The 15,281-nt window shown below is 42.6% G+C and overlaps 1 protein-coding gene across 3 annotated transcripts in view; it reads left to right on the top strand.

Moving 5' to 3' along the window:
- PIGZ (phosphatidylinositol glycan anchor biosynthesis class Z) overlaps window positions 1-7,002 on the top strand; it is a 50,105-nt gene extending 43,103 nt beyond the window's left edge. For all 3 annotated transcript variants that reach the window (XM_063441066.1, XM_063441067.1, XM_063441068.1), the window contains exons 2-3: window positions 4,423-4,604; window positions 5,284-7,002. In XM_063441066.1, the coding sequence (XP_063297136.1) occupies window positions 4,442-4,604; window positions 5,284-6,818 (1,698 nt within the window). In that variant the 5' untranslated portion in view covers window positions 4,423-4,441 and the 3' untranslated portion in view covers window positions 6,819-7,002. The remainder of the gene's footprint in view (window positions 1-4,422; window positions 4,605-5,283) is intronic.
- Window positions 7,003-15,281: the final 8,279 nt, after the last annotated feature.

Genomic DNA, 15,281 nt, shown 5'->3' with positions numbered 1-15,281 from the left:
ATATGCTGACGTATCGATCAGTTGGTTGCACGAGGCAAGATACGATCAGTAGTGTACGGAGCATGTGCAAGAATACAGGATGTAGTATTCCCCTCCTCCATTGTGCTGGACAGGCCATGCGGTCAAACAGGAAGTTAATTCTTATTTGTGTTGATTGGTTAAGAGAATATGCGGGTGGAGCTTAATATGGGAGGAGTTATGTGCCTATATAAGGAGCCTGCACTATTGTCCGGGGCTCAGAACTTGTTGTATTTTGGTGACGTTAGTCCCTCTGAGTCCCGATCGGTGATCCAATAAAGAATCTCTTCCTTCCTGAAGAAACCTGTGTCCATCTCTCTGTGCTTCGCTTCCGTCAGTTTCTCCGGTATCAAATGGGGTATATTCATTTTTTTAAATTAGTCACTTAGTCCCAAACACTGGCCAAAATTAGCAGTCATATTCGTTTTTTTGCATTTTTTCCCACACAAACAAATATAAATGCCATCATGGAGGTTATTGTTTTACCCGTGAAACATCATTGAATACAAATGTGTGTATTTTATCGCAGTAAAAAGCAAACAGTATTATGACACTCACAGTTAAAATGCCATGCAGAACTAAAAAAAAATGCCAAAATGTCTTAATTTTTCAGATTTCCTTAGATTTTATCCATATTAAATTATGTTTATGAATATATGATGTGAAATAAAAGCCCTGTTTCTCCTGAACAAAATGTTATGTAATAAGTGTGGGTGCACTTCATATGAAAGAGGTTAAGGTTTAATAGACATATGGTCAAATCCCAGGTTTTGGTTTGATGTTGCTTTGATCAGAACTTGTACAATTGCCTCTGTCCTTAAGGAGGTTTAGAGACACCTAGACATCAGGGGCGGATGGACATAGGTCATGGGCCGAGCATCAGTCACAGTCTGGGGCCTGGCCGCACAGCAATGCTCCAGCTTGGGAGATATGAGATATGCAAACTGGAAAGGCATCCTACTGCGCTGCACATTTCCAGCCCCCGCGCTAAGTAAGAACCTGGCAGCATTAGTGGATTCTCTGTCAGGTCTACTCCTTGCTGTCCCATGCGGCTCCCTGTATGATGTGGATAGGCTGGGCTAGGGTCACTTCCTGCACTTTCCTCTCACACAGAGCGCTCTCAGTAACTGAGGTGAGGGGGGAGCAGCCTGTCAGAGACAACAGGGAACATGAAGAGATGTAGGAGAGAAAGGGGGAAGATGGGGAGAGAATGAAAGTTGCTGAATGCAATAGAAAAACAGAAGAGAGGCAAGGAGTGGAAACTGTGTAAGGAACATAGAATAGAATAGATCTAGGGGAGCAATCAGAGGGAGCAAATCATGGAAAGCAAATCAGGTAGGGCATGATAAGTATATAGGGACAACAATGGGAAAGAGACATAGAGATGCTTGCAGGGCCGGATTTAGATGAAAAGAGGCCCTAGGCTATTCTACTTATGAGGCCCTTTCACCTCCCATTTTTAAGTTTGTAAATTACATGAGAGACAATACAATACATCATTACTGTGATATATATATCAATATGTTAAATGAAACATGTTGTGATTGGTACTAACCTTTATAAAAAATGTGGCTCGGATAATAAATTTTTAAAAAGTCGAGATGAGGAGAGGGGGGGTGGGTGATTGTGAGAGGGAGGGGGATGATGAGGAGAGGGGGGGTGATTGTGAGAGGGGGGGTGATTGTGAGAGGGAGGGGGTGATGAGGATAGGGGGGGTGATTGTGAGAGGGAGGGGGTGATGAGGAGAGGGGGGTGATTGTGAGAGGGAAGGGGGTGATGAGGAGAGGGGGGGTGAGTGTGAGAGGGAGGGGGTGATGAGGAGAGGGGAGTGATTGTGAGAGGGGGGTGATTGTGAGAGGGAGGGGGTGATTGTGAGAGGGAGGGGGTGATGAGGAGAGGGGGGGTGATTGTGAGAGGGAAGGGGGTGATGAGGAGAGGGGGGGTGATTGTGAGAGGGAAGGGGTGATGAGGAGAGGGGGGGTGATTGTAAGAGGGAGGGGGTGATAAGGAGAGGGGGGTGATTGTGAGAGGGAGGGGGGTGATTGTGAGAGGGGGGTGATTGTAAGAGGGAGGGGGTGATGAGGAGGGGGGTGATTGTGAGAGGGAAGGGGGTGATGAGGAGAGGGGGGTGATTGTGAGAGGGATGGGGGTTATGAGGAGAGGGGGGGTGATTGTGAGAGGGAGGGGGTGATGAGGAGAGGGGGGTGATTGTGAGAGGGGGGGTGATTGTGAGAGGGGGGGTGATTGTGAGAGAGAGGGGGTGATGAGGAGAGGGGGGGTGATTGTGAGAGGGAGGGGGTGATGAGGAGAGGGGGGTGATTGTGAGAGGGAAGGGGGTGATGAGGAGAGGGGGGGTGATTGTAAGAGGGAGGGGGTAATAAGGAGGGGGGGTGATTGTTAGAGGGAGGGGGGTGATTGTGAGAGGGGGGGTGATTGTAAGAGGGAGGGGGTGATGAGGAGGGGGGATGATTGTGAGAGGGAGGGGGGTGATTGTGAGAGGGAGGGGGGTGATGAGGAGAGGGGAGTGTGACTAAAAAAATCACCTTAAATCCCTGGTGGTCCAGTGGGGGCTGCCTGGTGGTCCGGTGGGGTCCCTGGTGGTCCGGTGGCCCTCATTTCCGTTCTGCAGCTCCGCAGAGCTGCAGACCATGGATCTCGCGAGACCCAATCAGAGCGTTGCCGTGGTAACCCGCGTCAACGCTCTGATTGGGCAGTGCATGCGAGATCCATGGTCTGCAGCTCTGCACATTGCGGAGCTGCAGACCGCCGGTCTCGGCGATCGCGGCAGAAGGGGCATTGCAGTCTGCCCCGGGGCAACCCCCTAGTAAGTGGCACCCGGGGCGAACCGCCCCCCCCCCCCTCCCCCCCTTAGTACGCCACTGGTCATATCATATGCGTAGAATTTCTCCTTATTTTCGGTTCAGTGTTTTAGTGTTCACTGTTTTTAGAATAGTGTAATTTTAATTAGCCTACAGGAAAATACGGCCCTGGGTGCTTGATATTAATAGGGATAGGGGAAATATGAGCTAGAGGCACAAAGGGGTGTTGGATACAGACATGTGGGGTTAATGAGAAGGGGCACAAAATGAAAAGGTGGGTTAGAAATGTGAGAAAGGCACAAGTGGGGTGTTTGAGAAGGAGCAGTGTAATGTGTAACAGTTGTGAAGGTCACAGTAGAGGCTCACAGAAGGGTAATGGGGAGGCAAGGTGTGACAGACTAAAGAGACAAACCGGTGGGTGATGTAAAAATATTGTGGAGACAAACAGGTGGGTGATGCAAAGATACAAGTGGTGGAGGATGGTGAAAAGGGCGCCAAAGACGGACTTTGACACTAGTTTCAATTACACTCTTCATTCACACACAATAATACCGTTTTCAACTACACCCCTCTTTTCACACACACTGAGACAAATTTCTAATCCACTCGTCATTTACACAGGCTTTCACTATACACACATCCACTCCTGCTTCACACACCTCTCAATTGCAATCCTAAAGTCACACAAACTGCTCAAATGTACTCCTGAGTTCACACACAAGACACTGCACACAACTCTGTCCATGAATTCATACACAGACTAATGCACTTTTGTGTTGATACACCAACAATTACCTTTATTCACACACATAGGCCCTCAACAAAATTACAACCCAGCAGAAAAACACCCTTACACGTCTACATTCCATACAGATACCCCTGCTTTCACGCACATCTGTTGTACTCACTTCTAGAACACTATACAGTATTATACTTCAAGGTTGATGCACATCAACATTACACACACATACATCCCTGCTTTGACACATTGTATGGTGCTATTAAAGGACCACTATAGTGCCAGGAAAACATACTCGTTTTCCTGGCACTACACAAAGGTGTTCTCGCTGTACACATCCAAAGAAATGCGGTATTACATGAGCGTTATATTTATCATTTAATTCATGCACATTTATTTGGCCTTCAGAGGGCTAGGGATCTACTTTTGTCCTGGGGCCTTAACTGCTCTCAGTCCACCCCTGCTAGATATTCGCAAAGTTTGTGTGTATCAAAATTATCCCTATCCATAAGCAACTGGGTCCACTTTTACACAACATGAAACTTGCCACTCTGCCTCTGAACAGTTTCAAATCTGTATACAATATCTTTTAATAACATAAAGATTATAATGAACATTTGTGACAGCTGATTACATATTTATCATCTGTTACATTTTGTATATATTGTGTAATAATATTGTTTTTGTATTTTATTGTACCCTATTATATCAATGCAATGTTTTGTAGACCCAGGACATACTTAAAAAAGAGAGAAGTCTCAATGTATTCTTCCTGGTAAAATATTTTATAAATAAATATTTAAACATTTTTGTGTATATTCTTTCTGTCTTGGTTAATTTCCCTAGATGGTAGAATCATATAACTATGCCAGTGAATATGAAGAATGTTCCTTGTTGCCTGATTCAAGAGATGGGTGCCAAGACATTGTGGGCATCCCTAAGCATCTTAAGGATAGCCTGGTGTCTTCTTCCACAGACAGGGTATCTGCACCCTGACGAATTCTTCCAATCACCAGAAGTGATGGCAGGTATGGAATTAAAGGGACACTATGAGAACCAAAACAACTTTAGCTTAACTTGTGACTTACACAGCCTTCCTAAACACTTCCTGAAAAAGAGGTACAATTTTAAAACTTTCATTATTGCACAGTGTGTTTAATTTAGAAGTTTTCCAGCTCTGTTAATTCTGTATGTGTAGATGTAACATAAATATATTATTTACATACACTGAATATTCAAGCATTGGTTAATGATATAGGCAGAACAAGTACGCTGTTCTGTATATTTGCAACACACAGCAGAAAATGACAATTGCTAGGTAAAGTATAGCTTACCAAAGGGTATTGGGAGATCCTTGTGCCATGGCCCATTCAAGCAGCAGAAGTGCTTGTGAAGCTTTCTTGTTTAGCCTCTTTTTTAACTATTAATCCGATCTTATGAGGGCATTTTATCTGGCTATTCACTATAATCTGATTTCTGATGGTGAAAACGAGCATTCAGGTGGAGTACATAGTTTTATTCAATTGTAAATCCACCAAAAAATTTCCTATGGCAAACAAAAATGTAAGTGATATTGAAATACATTCATAATTAGGATTAATTGCTTTTATATATTAAAAGCATCTCTTTTGTTTTAACATATTTAGACCACAGTGTCATATAACAGTGGTCATTTGACTATTATATTTTTGTTTTCTGCTCCATAAGGTGACATTTTAGATCTTGACATCAATAGGCCATGGGAGTTCCTTCCAACCTTCCCATGCAGAACAGTTGTTACCCCTCTACTAACATCTGGGGCTGCATTCTGGATTATTAAATTGTTACATCAACTGGATTTTAAGGTTACTTCCGCATGTGGCTATGTTCTTCTAGTTCTTCCCAGACTGCTCATAACACTCCTGTCCTTCATATTGGACTATACAGTGTTCCATATAGCACCTGCATGGGGATCAAATCGTTGGAATGCTATGATTCTTCTAGCTGGATCTTATGTCACTCTCGTTTTCTACACAAGGACAATCAGCAATGCTATGGAAGGAATTTTCCTTTCTGTAATCCTCCTATTGACATCTCCTGAAAAGATCCACAAGGCCAAGTCCCATCATTTTATTGGCATCATCCTGGCTGCTGGAATTTTTAACAGACCCACATTTGCTGCTTTTGCACTTGTTCCAGTTCTTTTCTGGGCTGGGAAAACTAAAGACTGCTGTTTCTCCTATCAGTCGTTTGTCACCAACGTATTAAAGCTGCTGCCAAGCTCATTTTCAACCTCTATCATTTTCATTTCTGCTGATACCTTGTGGTACAAAGGATGGCTTACATTTACTACACAAAGCTTCATGGACCAGATATTCCAGAAGACCGTGTTAACACCTCTTAACTTCCTGAAATACAACCTAAACCCAGACAATCTCGCTCAGCATGGAACTCATCCTCCAATAACCCATGTAGTTGTCAATGCTGTGGTCCTTTTTGGTATTCTTCATGTGTCTGTTGTATTTATATTCTTAAAGATGCTGAAAAGGTTCATCATGAAATTATTCCCCAAAAGTCAGTGTAACAATAATCAAAACAAAGAAGGTATTCCCCAACATACCAGTTTATTGTTTCTCATTTATTTTGTCCCTCTAATACTACTTTCACTAGTTGGCCACCAAGAGCCCCGTTTCCTAATTCCACTTCTGTTACCTGTGGTCTTGTTGTACTCTACGTGCTACAGAACAGGAAAGATGACTTGTGCTATTGCCTTATTTAATATTATTGGGGCTCTTTTCTTTGGCTTTCTGCACCAGGGTGGATTAATTCCCAGTTTGTTTCACATACAGCAAATTGTACAATCAAAACCCACCCCTGGTGAGTCCTTGAATCATCACACCATCCTCTTCACTCACACATACATGCCTCCTAAACACCTGCTCTGCTTAAACAGAGGCCAAACACATACGGATGTTGTTGATCTTGCCGGGTTTGATGAATCCCAGCTGTGCCAAAAAATCATAGAGATTAAAAAAGACATTTCACGTGAAAATGTTCTGCCAAACAAGAAGAACAGGCATCATTTTTTAATTATATTTCCTGGCACCATAGCTGAAGTGGTCGAAAATTGTGGATTAGTTTTTACAGGTGAAGTTGTATTTGCCCCACATTTATCTATGGAAGACCCACCCACATTATTACAGCTGCTTGGAGGCAATATAAAAAAATATTTAGGGTTGCATGTAAGAGAGATAGATGTGTAAATATTAAATATAAGTATGATCGAAGAGATATTCTTAGCAGAATAAGCACAATTTATTATAGTGGTTATGATGCTCAAGTTTATGGTGGCAGACTTTTTGTACATTTTGTTTTAAATTTTTTAGTGTTTTAACAACAAATAGGAGATTCCCCATCACTCTAAGCCCCCCTATCAGCTGTGGCGTTAATAATGAATATTTTCATCCTGTACACTGTATTTGGTACAAAAACCAAAAACAGGACTGCACCCATTACCTAAAAGTTCATGGTGTTTATAGTGTTCCTTTAACACTGTAAGCATGAAACCCACTACATCATAATTTAGTGGTTTGGATGCATTAATGCTTACCTTTTTGTCTGGTAATGTAAAACATTGCATAAAACAGACAGCCATTACAGGCACTTCCACCATAAGATCTTTGGTTTTTAAAGGTATTCACATTTGTCGTGATAACACGCAGCATGATAACCCTGAATGCAGCTAATGTGTCTCACAGAGACGCCTTGGATTGGAGGAGAGCACTAATTGCCACACATCTTATGTCCCCAATACTTCTCTATGAAAAGCATTAGGGATGTGCATGGGCAAAAAATTTGGTTCGGTTCGGACTTTCAAAATTCCGGACTTCAGCAATTCAGGACTTCCGAAATTCTGTTCGGTTCGGCACTTCTGAAATTCGGACTTTGGCAATTCGGGAATTCGGCAGTTCTCTACCCTAACCCTACCCCAAACCTACCCCAAAATGGCAGTGTGGTCATTATGCAAACTGCCAACACAAGCAATATTTAAACTACTTGCCAGGTGCAGTAATAAAGGGCAGGCAATCATTAAACCACAGTTATGCAGCACACCCTCAACACAAACATTTTGTGTTTATATATTTTTTTGATCTATCTTACTTTATATTTTCAGTAGAAGAACTTGTTAGACTCATTCATTGACGGAGCATGTTCAGCGGATGCTCTCAGACAATGAATGAACGCTTACATTCACATTCAATTTCTTCTGTTCGAGAAGGACCAGATGTAGAATTGGGAGCCATAGGATGGTGAGGGGCATTCCTGGCACCATATCCACTACAGGGGGCTGTAGGGATTATTTTACTAGTAGATTTGCTTTACTTGACCAATTAATTATTCCTGAATAAAGGGACACTAGTAGTGGTTCTGGTGACTATAGTCACCAGAACTACTACAGCTTAAAGTCATTGCAGGCTTTTTACTATAACCACTGTCTTTTTAGAGAGCTAGACCACTGGACCACCATGGGATGTATTATTGTACCCCATTTCTGCACAGGAAGGAAGGTGCAAATATAAATTAAAGAATAATAAGGCATTACTACGTTGGGAAACTGTGTTTAACACAGCCTTTTACTCCCCCCCAGGCACACTCAGCCCCCTTACACTGTCACTCCCTCACCCTGCCACAATCATTCAGCCCCAAGCTTGTCCCACTGACTACCCTGTCACAATCACTCCACCTTTCTCAACCTCACCCTCCAACCTTGTCACACTCACCACCCTACCACACTAACCTGTAACACACACCGTCAACCCTGTCACAATCACTCTCTCACGCTCATCCTTGTCACACTCACCACCCTGCCACACTAATCCAGTAACACACACCCTAAACCCTGTCACAATCGCTCTCTCACGCTCACCCTTAACCTTGTCACACGCACCACCCTGCCACACAAATCCCGTAATACACACCGGCCTCAACCCTGTCACACTCACCACACCTCACATCCTGTGATTTCATGACTGTAGCTATAGGCAATGTATTACATGTATCCCTGAATAAATGTTTCTATTTTATTATAAATAGTGTTCTATTGTGATTTGTTTTGTGGTAGTTATCATTTAATTGAAGCGGCTTTATAACCCTAGAAACAATATCAGGTTTATTCACGAAACTGAATTGCCAGACATTTAGCAGGGAATTTCTCATTTTAGGGCAAAATCCATGACTGAAAAATTCTCAAACGTATTTTTCCAACTTTTCTATTAAGCACCAGAAACCGCAAATTTAAGAAAAGTTTTTTTCTTTCTTAATTTCTATCTTTCAGCTGCTTAGTAGATAACTCCCTACTTTGGTATCCTTACAGGAATGCTATAATTAAGGGGATTCAAATAGTGACTTATCTATTAAGCAACTGAAAAAGCAAATTTAGAAAAATGGCTTTTCTTATTTTTGCTTATTTAGCTGTTTAGTATATAGATCCATAATTTGGTATTCTATCCCTACAAGGAACCGCCATAATTAATGGTACCAAATTAGGGACGTATGTACCAAGCAACTGAAAGAGCACTTTTAAGAAAAAGGATTTTTTTTCTTTTTCAGCTATATTATAGATGACTGCCCTAATTGGGATACCAAATTAGGGCAATGTTTAGTAGACAACTATTTTGGTACACTAATGTGGGATTCCCTACTGAGTATACCAAATTAGGGCACTGTTTAGTAGACGACTCCCCTATTTTGGTACACTGATGTAGGGTTCCATACTGCGTATACCAAATTAGAGCACTGTTCAGTAGACGACTCCTCTATTTTGGCACACTGATGTGGGGTTTCCTACTGAGTATACCAAATTAGGGCACTGTTGAGTAGATTACCCCATTAATTTGGTACACTGATGTGGGGTTCCCCTACTTAGGATACCAAATGAGGGTACTGTTTAGTAGAATGTTTTGGGAAAATAGTTTTTTATACTGTGGGAGGATGTTAAAACCACTTTCATTGGTGTGAAAGCACTTTTCAAACTCCACACTGTTTGTTAAAAGATTTTATTATTGTTTTTTTTTTTTTTTTGGAAAAATATTTTTTTAAGGTGTTGTGCAAGAGGTTAAATGTGTTGCCATTGGTGACTTTGAAAACCACTGTGGCGTGTTAGCACTTTTCACTCCATGAACAACTATTTGCTAAAATATTTTCTTATTGTGCAGGGAGTGAATAGTGCTGCCAGGCCAATGTCCTACACAACAATATAAAACAACAATAAATAAAAACAGTATTAAAATATTTTAACATACTAAGCAAGCAAGCCATGAGAGATGTCTCTGTGATGGAGCAGCCAAAATAATTCACTTCCATGTTTGACTGGATTATCAGTAAGTGTCCTGTGATACTGCAGGCCCAGTTGCTTTGGAAAATTATGGACAGGATCAGAGATCCATAAAGGTAGCCATGTGTTCCTATATAAAGGCTATGTGGGCAGCATTCTGTAGCCATAAATTAGACTTCATTCTAAATTAGAGGGGCATAATGATGGGCTTTACCATACAAGAAAAAGGTATGTGAAGAAACTGCAAAGTAGAGAAGGGGAAATTCATGGGACACCTGGGGAAAAACAAACATCTACAGAGTTTTAAAGATATCGCGTAATGTTAAAAAAAACATTAAAGTTTCTATACACAAAGATCTCACTATTCCTTGTCTGAAGGAAAGCAAATATAAAAGCTTTTTAAAAAGTAATTTCAGGCACCCACACATGTCAGGTGCTAGGTGTAAGCTAGGTTACCTTTCAATATGATTGGTGTTCTTTAATTAATTAATTGTCCATATTAAAATGAATTCAAAGGTGATTTTTTTTAATAGTAATGTATATAATAACTGACGTTTTGTAAATTGCAGTTTGGTTGATATATTTTTACAGAACAAATGTGTAATCTGTTATGTAATGAACTACATCTACTAGACACCTTTGCAGTTTTGAAGAAACTGCCTGTAGGTTAATCTCAGCAAAGTCATGTAAAAGTAAGTGACTAAGTCACTGACTCCCTACTTTAGGGAGAGCATACGTCAGAAACTTCAAGAGCTGGGGTTTTGCAGAAACATAAAGAACTTTAAATGTGTAAAATGTTCTAAATAAGATTTGATTATTTGCAGCCTGGAGTGTCCAAGTGTCCACTGTTCACCAACAGTGTGAAGAAAATGGTGACTATGCATTAACAAGTGTCTAGAAATGATCCTGAGTGGATGCTAAATAATAAATCCTATAAGTCAACATCACTTATACACACTTTACATAAAAAGTATTCACCCCCCTTGACTTTGTACCTATTTTGTTACATTACAGCCTTAAGTATAATGTTTTATTTATCAGAATTTTCTGTGATAGATCAGAACACAATAGTCTAAGGTGGTGAAGTGAAATGAGAAAAATATATACATAAAACTTTTTTTTAGAAATTGAAAACAGAAAATTGGCATGTGCGTATGTATTCACCCCCTTTTGTTATTAAGCCCATAAAAAGCTCTCGTGCAACCAATTACCTTCAGAAGTCTCATAATTAGTGAAATGATGTCCACCTGTGTGCAATCTAAGTGTCACATGATCTGTCATTACATATACACAAACCTTTTTTTTGAAGGCCCCAGAGGCTGAAACACCTAAGCAAGAGGCACCACTAACCAAACATTGCCATGAAGACCAATGAACTCTCCAAAAAAGTAAGGGACAATGTTGTTGAGAAGTACAAATCAGGGTTAAGTTATAAAAAATATTCAAATATTTGATGATCCCCAGGAGCACTGTCAAATCTATCATAACCAAATGGAAAGAACATGGCACAACCGCAAACCTGCCAAGAGACGGCCGCCCACCAAAACTCACTGACCGGGCAAGGAGGGGATTAATCAGAGAGGCAACACAGAGACCTAAGGTAACCCTGGCTGGCGCAAACCCGACACATCACATCACCCAAAGAACACCATCCCCACAGTGAAACATGGTGGTGGCTTCATCATGCTGTGGGGATGTTTTTCAGCAGGGACTGGGAAACTGGTCAGAGTTGAGGGAAAGATGGATGGTGCTAAATATAGGGATATTCTTGAGCAAAACCTGTACCACTGTGTGCGTGATTTGAGGCTAGGACGGAGGTTCACCTTCCAACAGGACAATGACCCCAAACACACTGCTGAAGCAACACTTGAGTGGTTTAAGGGGAAACATGTAAATGTGTTGGAATGACCTAGTCAAAGCCCAGACCTCAATCCAATAGAAAATCTGTGGTCAGACTTAAAGGGACACTCCAGGCACCCAGACCACTTCTGCCCATTGGAGTGGTCTGGGTGCCAACTCCCACTACCCTTAACCCTTTTTCATAAACTGCAATAATTACATTGCAGGGTTAACTCCTCCATGCGCATTAGGTCTCCCCCGCCAGCGGGCGTGATTGGTCTTCCCCGCCGGATGACGTGGGAACGGGGAGGAGCGTGGGCGGACCCAGAAGCAGCGCCGAGGGACATCGGCGCTGCCTCAGGTAAGTCACTGAAGGGGTTTTGACCCCTTCAGCAACCGGGGGTGGGAGGGAGAAGGGACCTGCAGTGCCAGGAAAACGATTTGTCTTCCTGGCACTGGAAAGTCCCTTTAAAGATTTCTGTTCACAAGCGCAAACCATCCAACTTGAAGGAGCTGGAGCAGTTTTGCAAGGAGGAATGGGAAAAAATCCCAGTGGTAAGATGTGGCATGCTCATAGAGACTTATCCAAAGCGACTTGGAGCTGTGATTGCCGAAAAAGGTGGCTCTACAAAGTATTGACTTTAGGGGGGTGAATAGTTATGTACATTTACTTTTTCTGTTATTTTGTCCTATTTGATGTTTGATTCACAATAATGAATGCAAGGCACTGTATATATTAATATCAAAATACGTGTAGAATGATATTGATTAAATATATAATTATCATATTTTATATATATATATATATATATATATATTATAAATAAATATGTAAATACGTAAAAAAATAAAATGAAAAAATAAACAAAAAAAATTATATATATATATATATATGTGTGTGTGTGTGTGTGCGTGTGTGTGTGTAATTTCTTTCTAACTGTATTTTAGAATGTATGTATGTATATATATATATATATCTATCCGACCTTGCGACTTTCTCCTACCCTTTGACCTCGTCTTGTCTCTCATTATTCTGTCTTCTGGTTCCCCTTACTCGGCTTGTCTCCTGACTATTCTTTGTGTGCTTAGCCCGGCCACTCTAAGGTCTGGTACTGCACGTTTTCTGTGTGTGTGTTAGCGTGTTAGGTTCCCAGAATCGTGACATTACAACAGGGCCATAATGGAACCTGCTGACATTCCACAGCTACTAGTTAATCAGGAGGCTAGAATGGATGGTTTAGACCACCATATGGATCAGTTTGCTCAAGCTTTACAAACCATACTGGCTCGTACTGCACACTTGCAACCTGCTGTTCAGGAGGCTGCTGCTGCTGTGCCCGAACCCATTCCCACTCCGGTGCAGCCGAACGTGCTAATTAGTCTGTGGAATTGTATTTGCGCTGCTTCACTAATGCGCACCAGGACGACTGGTCTCGCCTCCTTCCGTGGGCTGAATTTGCCAGGAATACGGTGTCTCATTCGTCTACTGGCTTAAGTCCTTTTGTGGTTGCTTATGGGTTTCAGCCTTCTGTCCTTCCCGGTGCGTTCTCCGACAGGGGAATGCCCGCCTTGGACCAGCACCTCGCTTCTTTGCGGGAGATGTGGGATCAGGTCCATGTTGCGCTGTCTCGTTCAGCAGCTGCTCACTTTTGAAGCCCTTGCTGTGTAACCGGTTCTCTCGTCGCCTCGGATGGCCCGTTTCCCCTTGCACTGTCTCTAGTGACGTGTACGAAGTGGCTGCCCTCCTTGACTCTCGTGTTTCTAGGGGTTGGCTGCAATATCTGGTGGATTGGAAGGGGTACGGCCCTGAGGAGCGGTCTTGGGTTTCGAGCTCTGATCTGCACGTTCCCTCTTTGGTCCGCTCCTTTCATGCCCGGTTTCCTTTGAAGCCTTCTGCTTCCCGCCCTCCGGGCGGTCTTCGAGGGGGGGGTAATGTCAGGATCCCGCGGGCGGCTGCGAGGGGAGGCTGCAGTCCGCTCGCGGCACTCACCCTCCAGCCGTCCGTGGTCCCCTTCTCGTTTCCTCTTTGTCCCCCAGCGGCAGCATGCATGACGCTGGGAGACCGCCCATTTTTGTAAACGCCGGGGTCAGCCACCTGACCCGGCGTTAAAGGCACAGTGCCTCAATCACAGTGGGAGGTATAGATATCTCCCACGTGTGATTGTTAATTCTGATTGGAAATTATCCAATCAGAATTAATCATTGGGTTTAAATACTTACCTTTCCTGTCTCTCTCTGCCCTGTTGTGGTCTTTGCTTTCTAGTATTGCTGTTCTACTTGTGTTTCTCTCTGGTTACGTACCCTTTGACCTCGTCTTGTCTCTCGTTATTCTGTCTTCTGGTTCCCCTTACTCGGCTTGTCTCCTGACTGTTCTTTGTGTGCTTAGCCCGGCCACTCTAAGGTCCGGTACTGCACCTTTTCTGTGTGTCTGTTAGCGTGTTAGGTTCCCAGAATCGTGACACCAGGGGCCTAACCCCTAAATTAGTAAGCACACAAAAGAAAAAGAGAGATGCTAAGGAGTCTCAATCTAAAAAAAGGGGGTTGAGACCCCGTGCATCGCCTGGATATAAGTATAGCTACGTTGGAACATGTAATGCAAATAAATGCTGGCTAAACAGACCCACAAATGGTGAGGCTAGGTAAATAATAAAAAGAATGAAAATAAAGTATATACAAAATTAACTAATACCTCCTATACCACCAAGTAAGATATAAGGGAGAAAACACTGCTAAATAGCCTGAGGGATCCAAGACATCAAAAATAATAAAGCTTTATTAAGAAAAGGCTAGAATATAAGTGTCCATCCCCCTAGTGCACTATGACCCCGCGGCTCTCGCGAGACTTACACTGGGAGCTGACAGAGGTGCTGAAAGGACCGGCGCGGAGGAGAAGGGAGCTGACAGGAGCTGCAGGAGAGGTAAGCGCTCGCTGCCAGCCCCCAGTCTGTATTATGGCAATGTAAATTGCCATAATACAGACATTGACTCGAGTATAAGCAGAGTTGGGGTTTTTCAGCACAAGAAATGTGCTGAAAAACTCGGCTTATTCTCGAGTATATACGGTAATTTGTCTGAACGTACTCTGTCAAAAGAGGAACCTATGTGATAAGCCTATTACTACTGATCAAGCAAATGCTTCTGCATTTGTGAAAACTGTAGCAGATGAAGTTGAATGTAATAACTGGCTGTGTGTTTATTTAGTTGAATAAGTCTTTTTATATGTTGGAAGGCCATTTGGCCTGAATTTGTGGGAGGAGTTATGATCCTATATAAACCCTACGCCCCCTACTTACCTTTGTTGTGCAAGCTGTTTGTTGGTCAGACGAATAGACTGTTCAAGGTCAGCATTTGCATGAGATCCACTTCCAGGTCATACAAGACACCATTTTGGTTTCGCCTTTGCTCCATGAGGTCTCCTACTCCAAGCTGTGTCCAGGAATCCTGGAGCAGGGCTTTCCGTTAATCCAGTGGCCTTCTCTCCGGTCAGCATCGCATTTGGTGTCTCAGGGACTCTCAAACCGTAAGTTGACCCACCTGTTGCGCCAGGATTAGT

Source organism: Pelobates fuscus, chromosome 2 (assembly GCF_036172605.1).
Source record: "Pelobates fuscus isolate aPelFus1 chromosome 2, aPelFus1.pri, whole genome shotgun sequence".
NCBI lineage: Eukaryota > Metazoa > Chordata > Amphibia > Anura > Pelobatidae > Pelobates > Pelobates fuscus.
The sequence above is the reverse complement of the archived record's forward strand: the minus strand, read 5'-3'. Positions and strand labels throughout refer to the sequence as shown.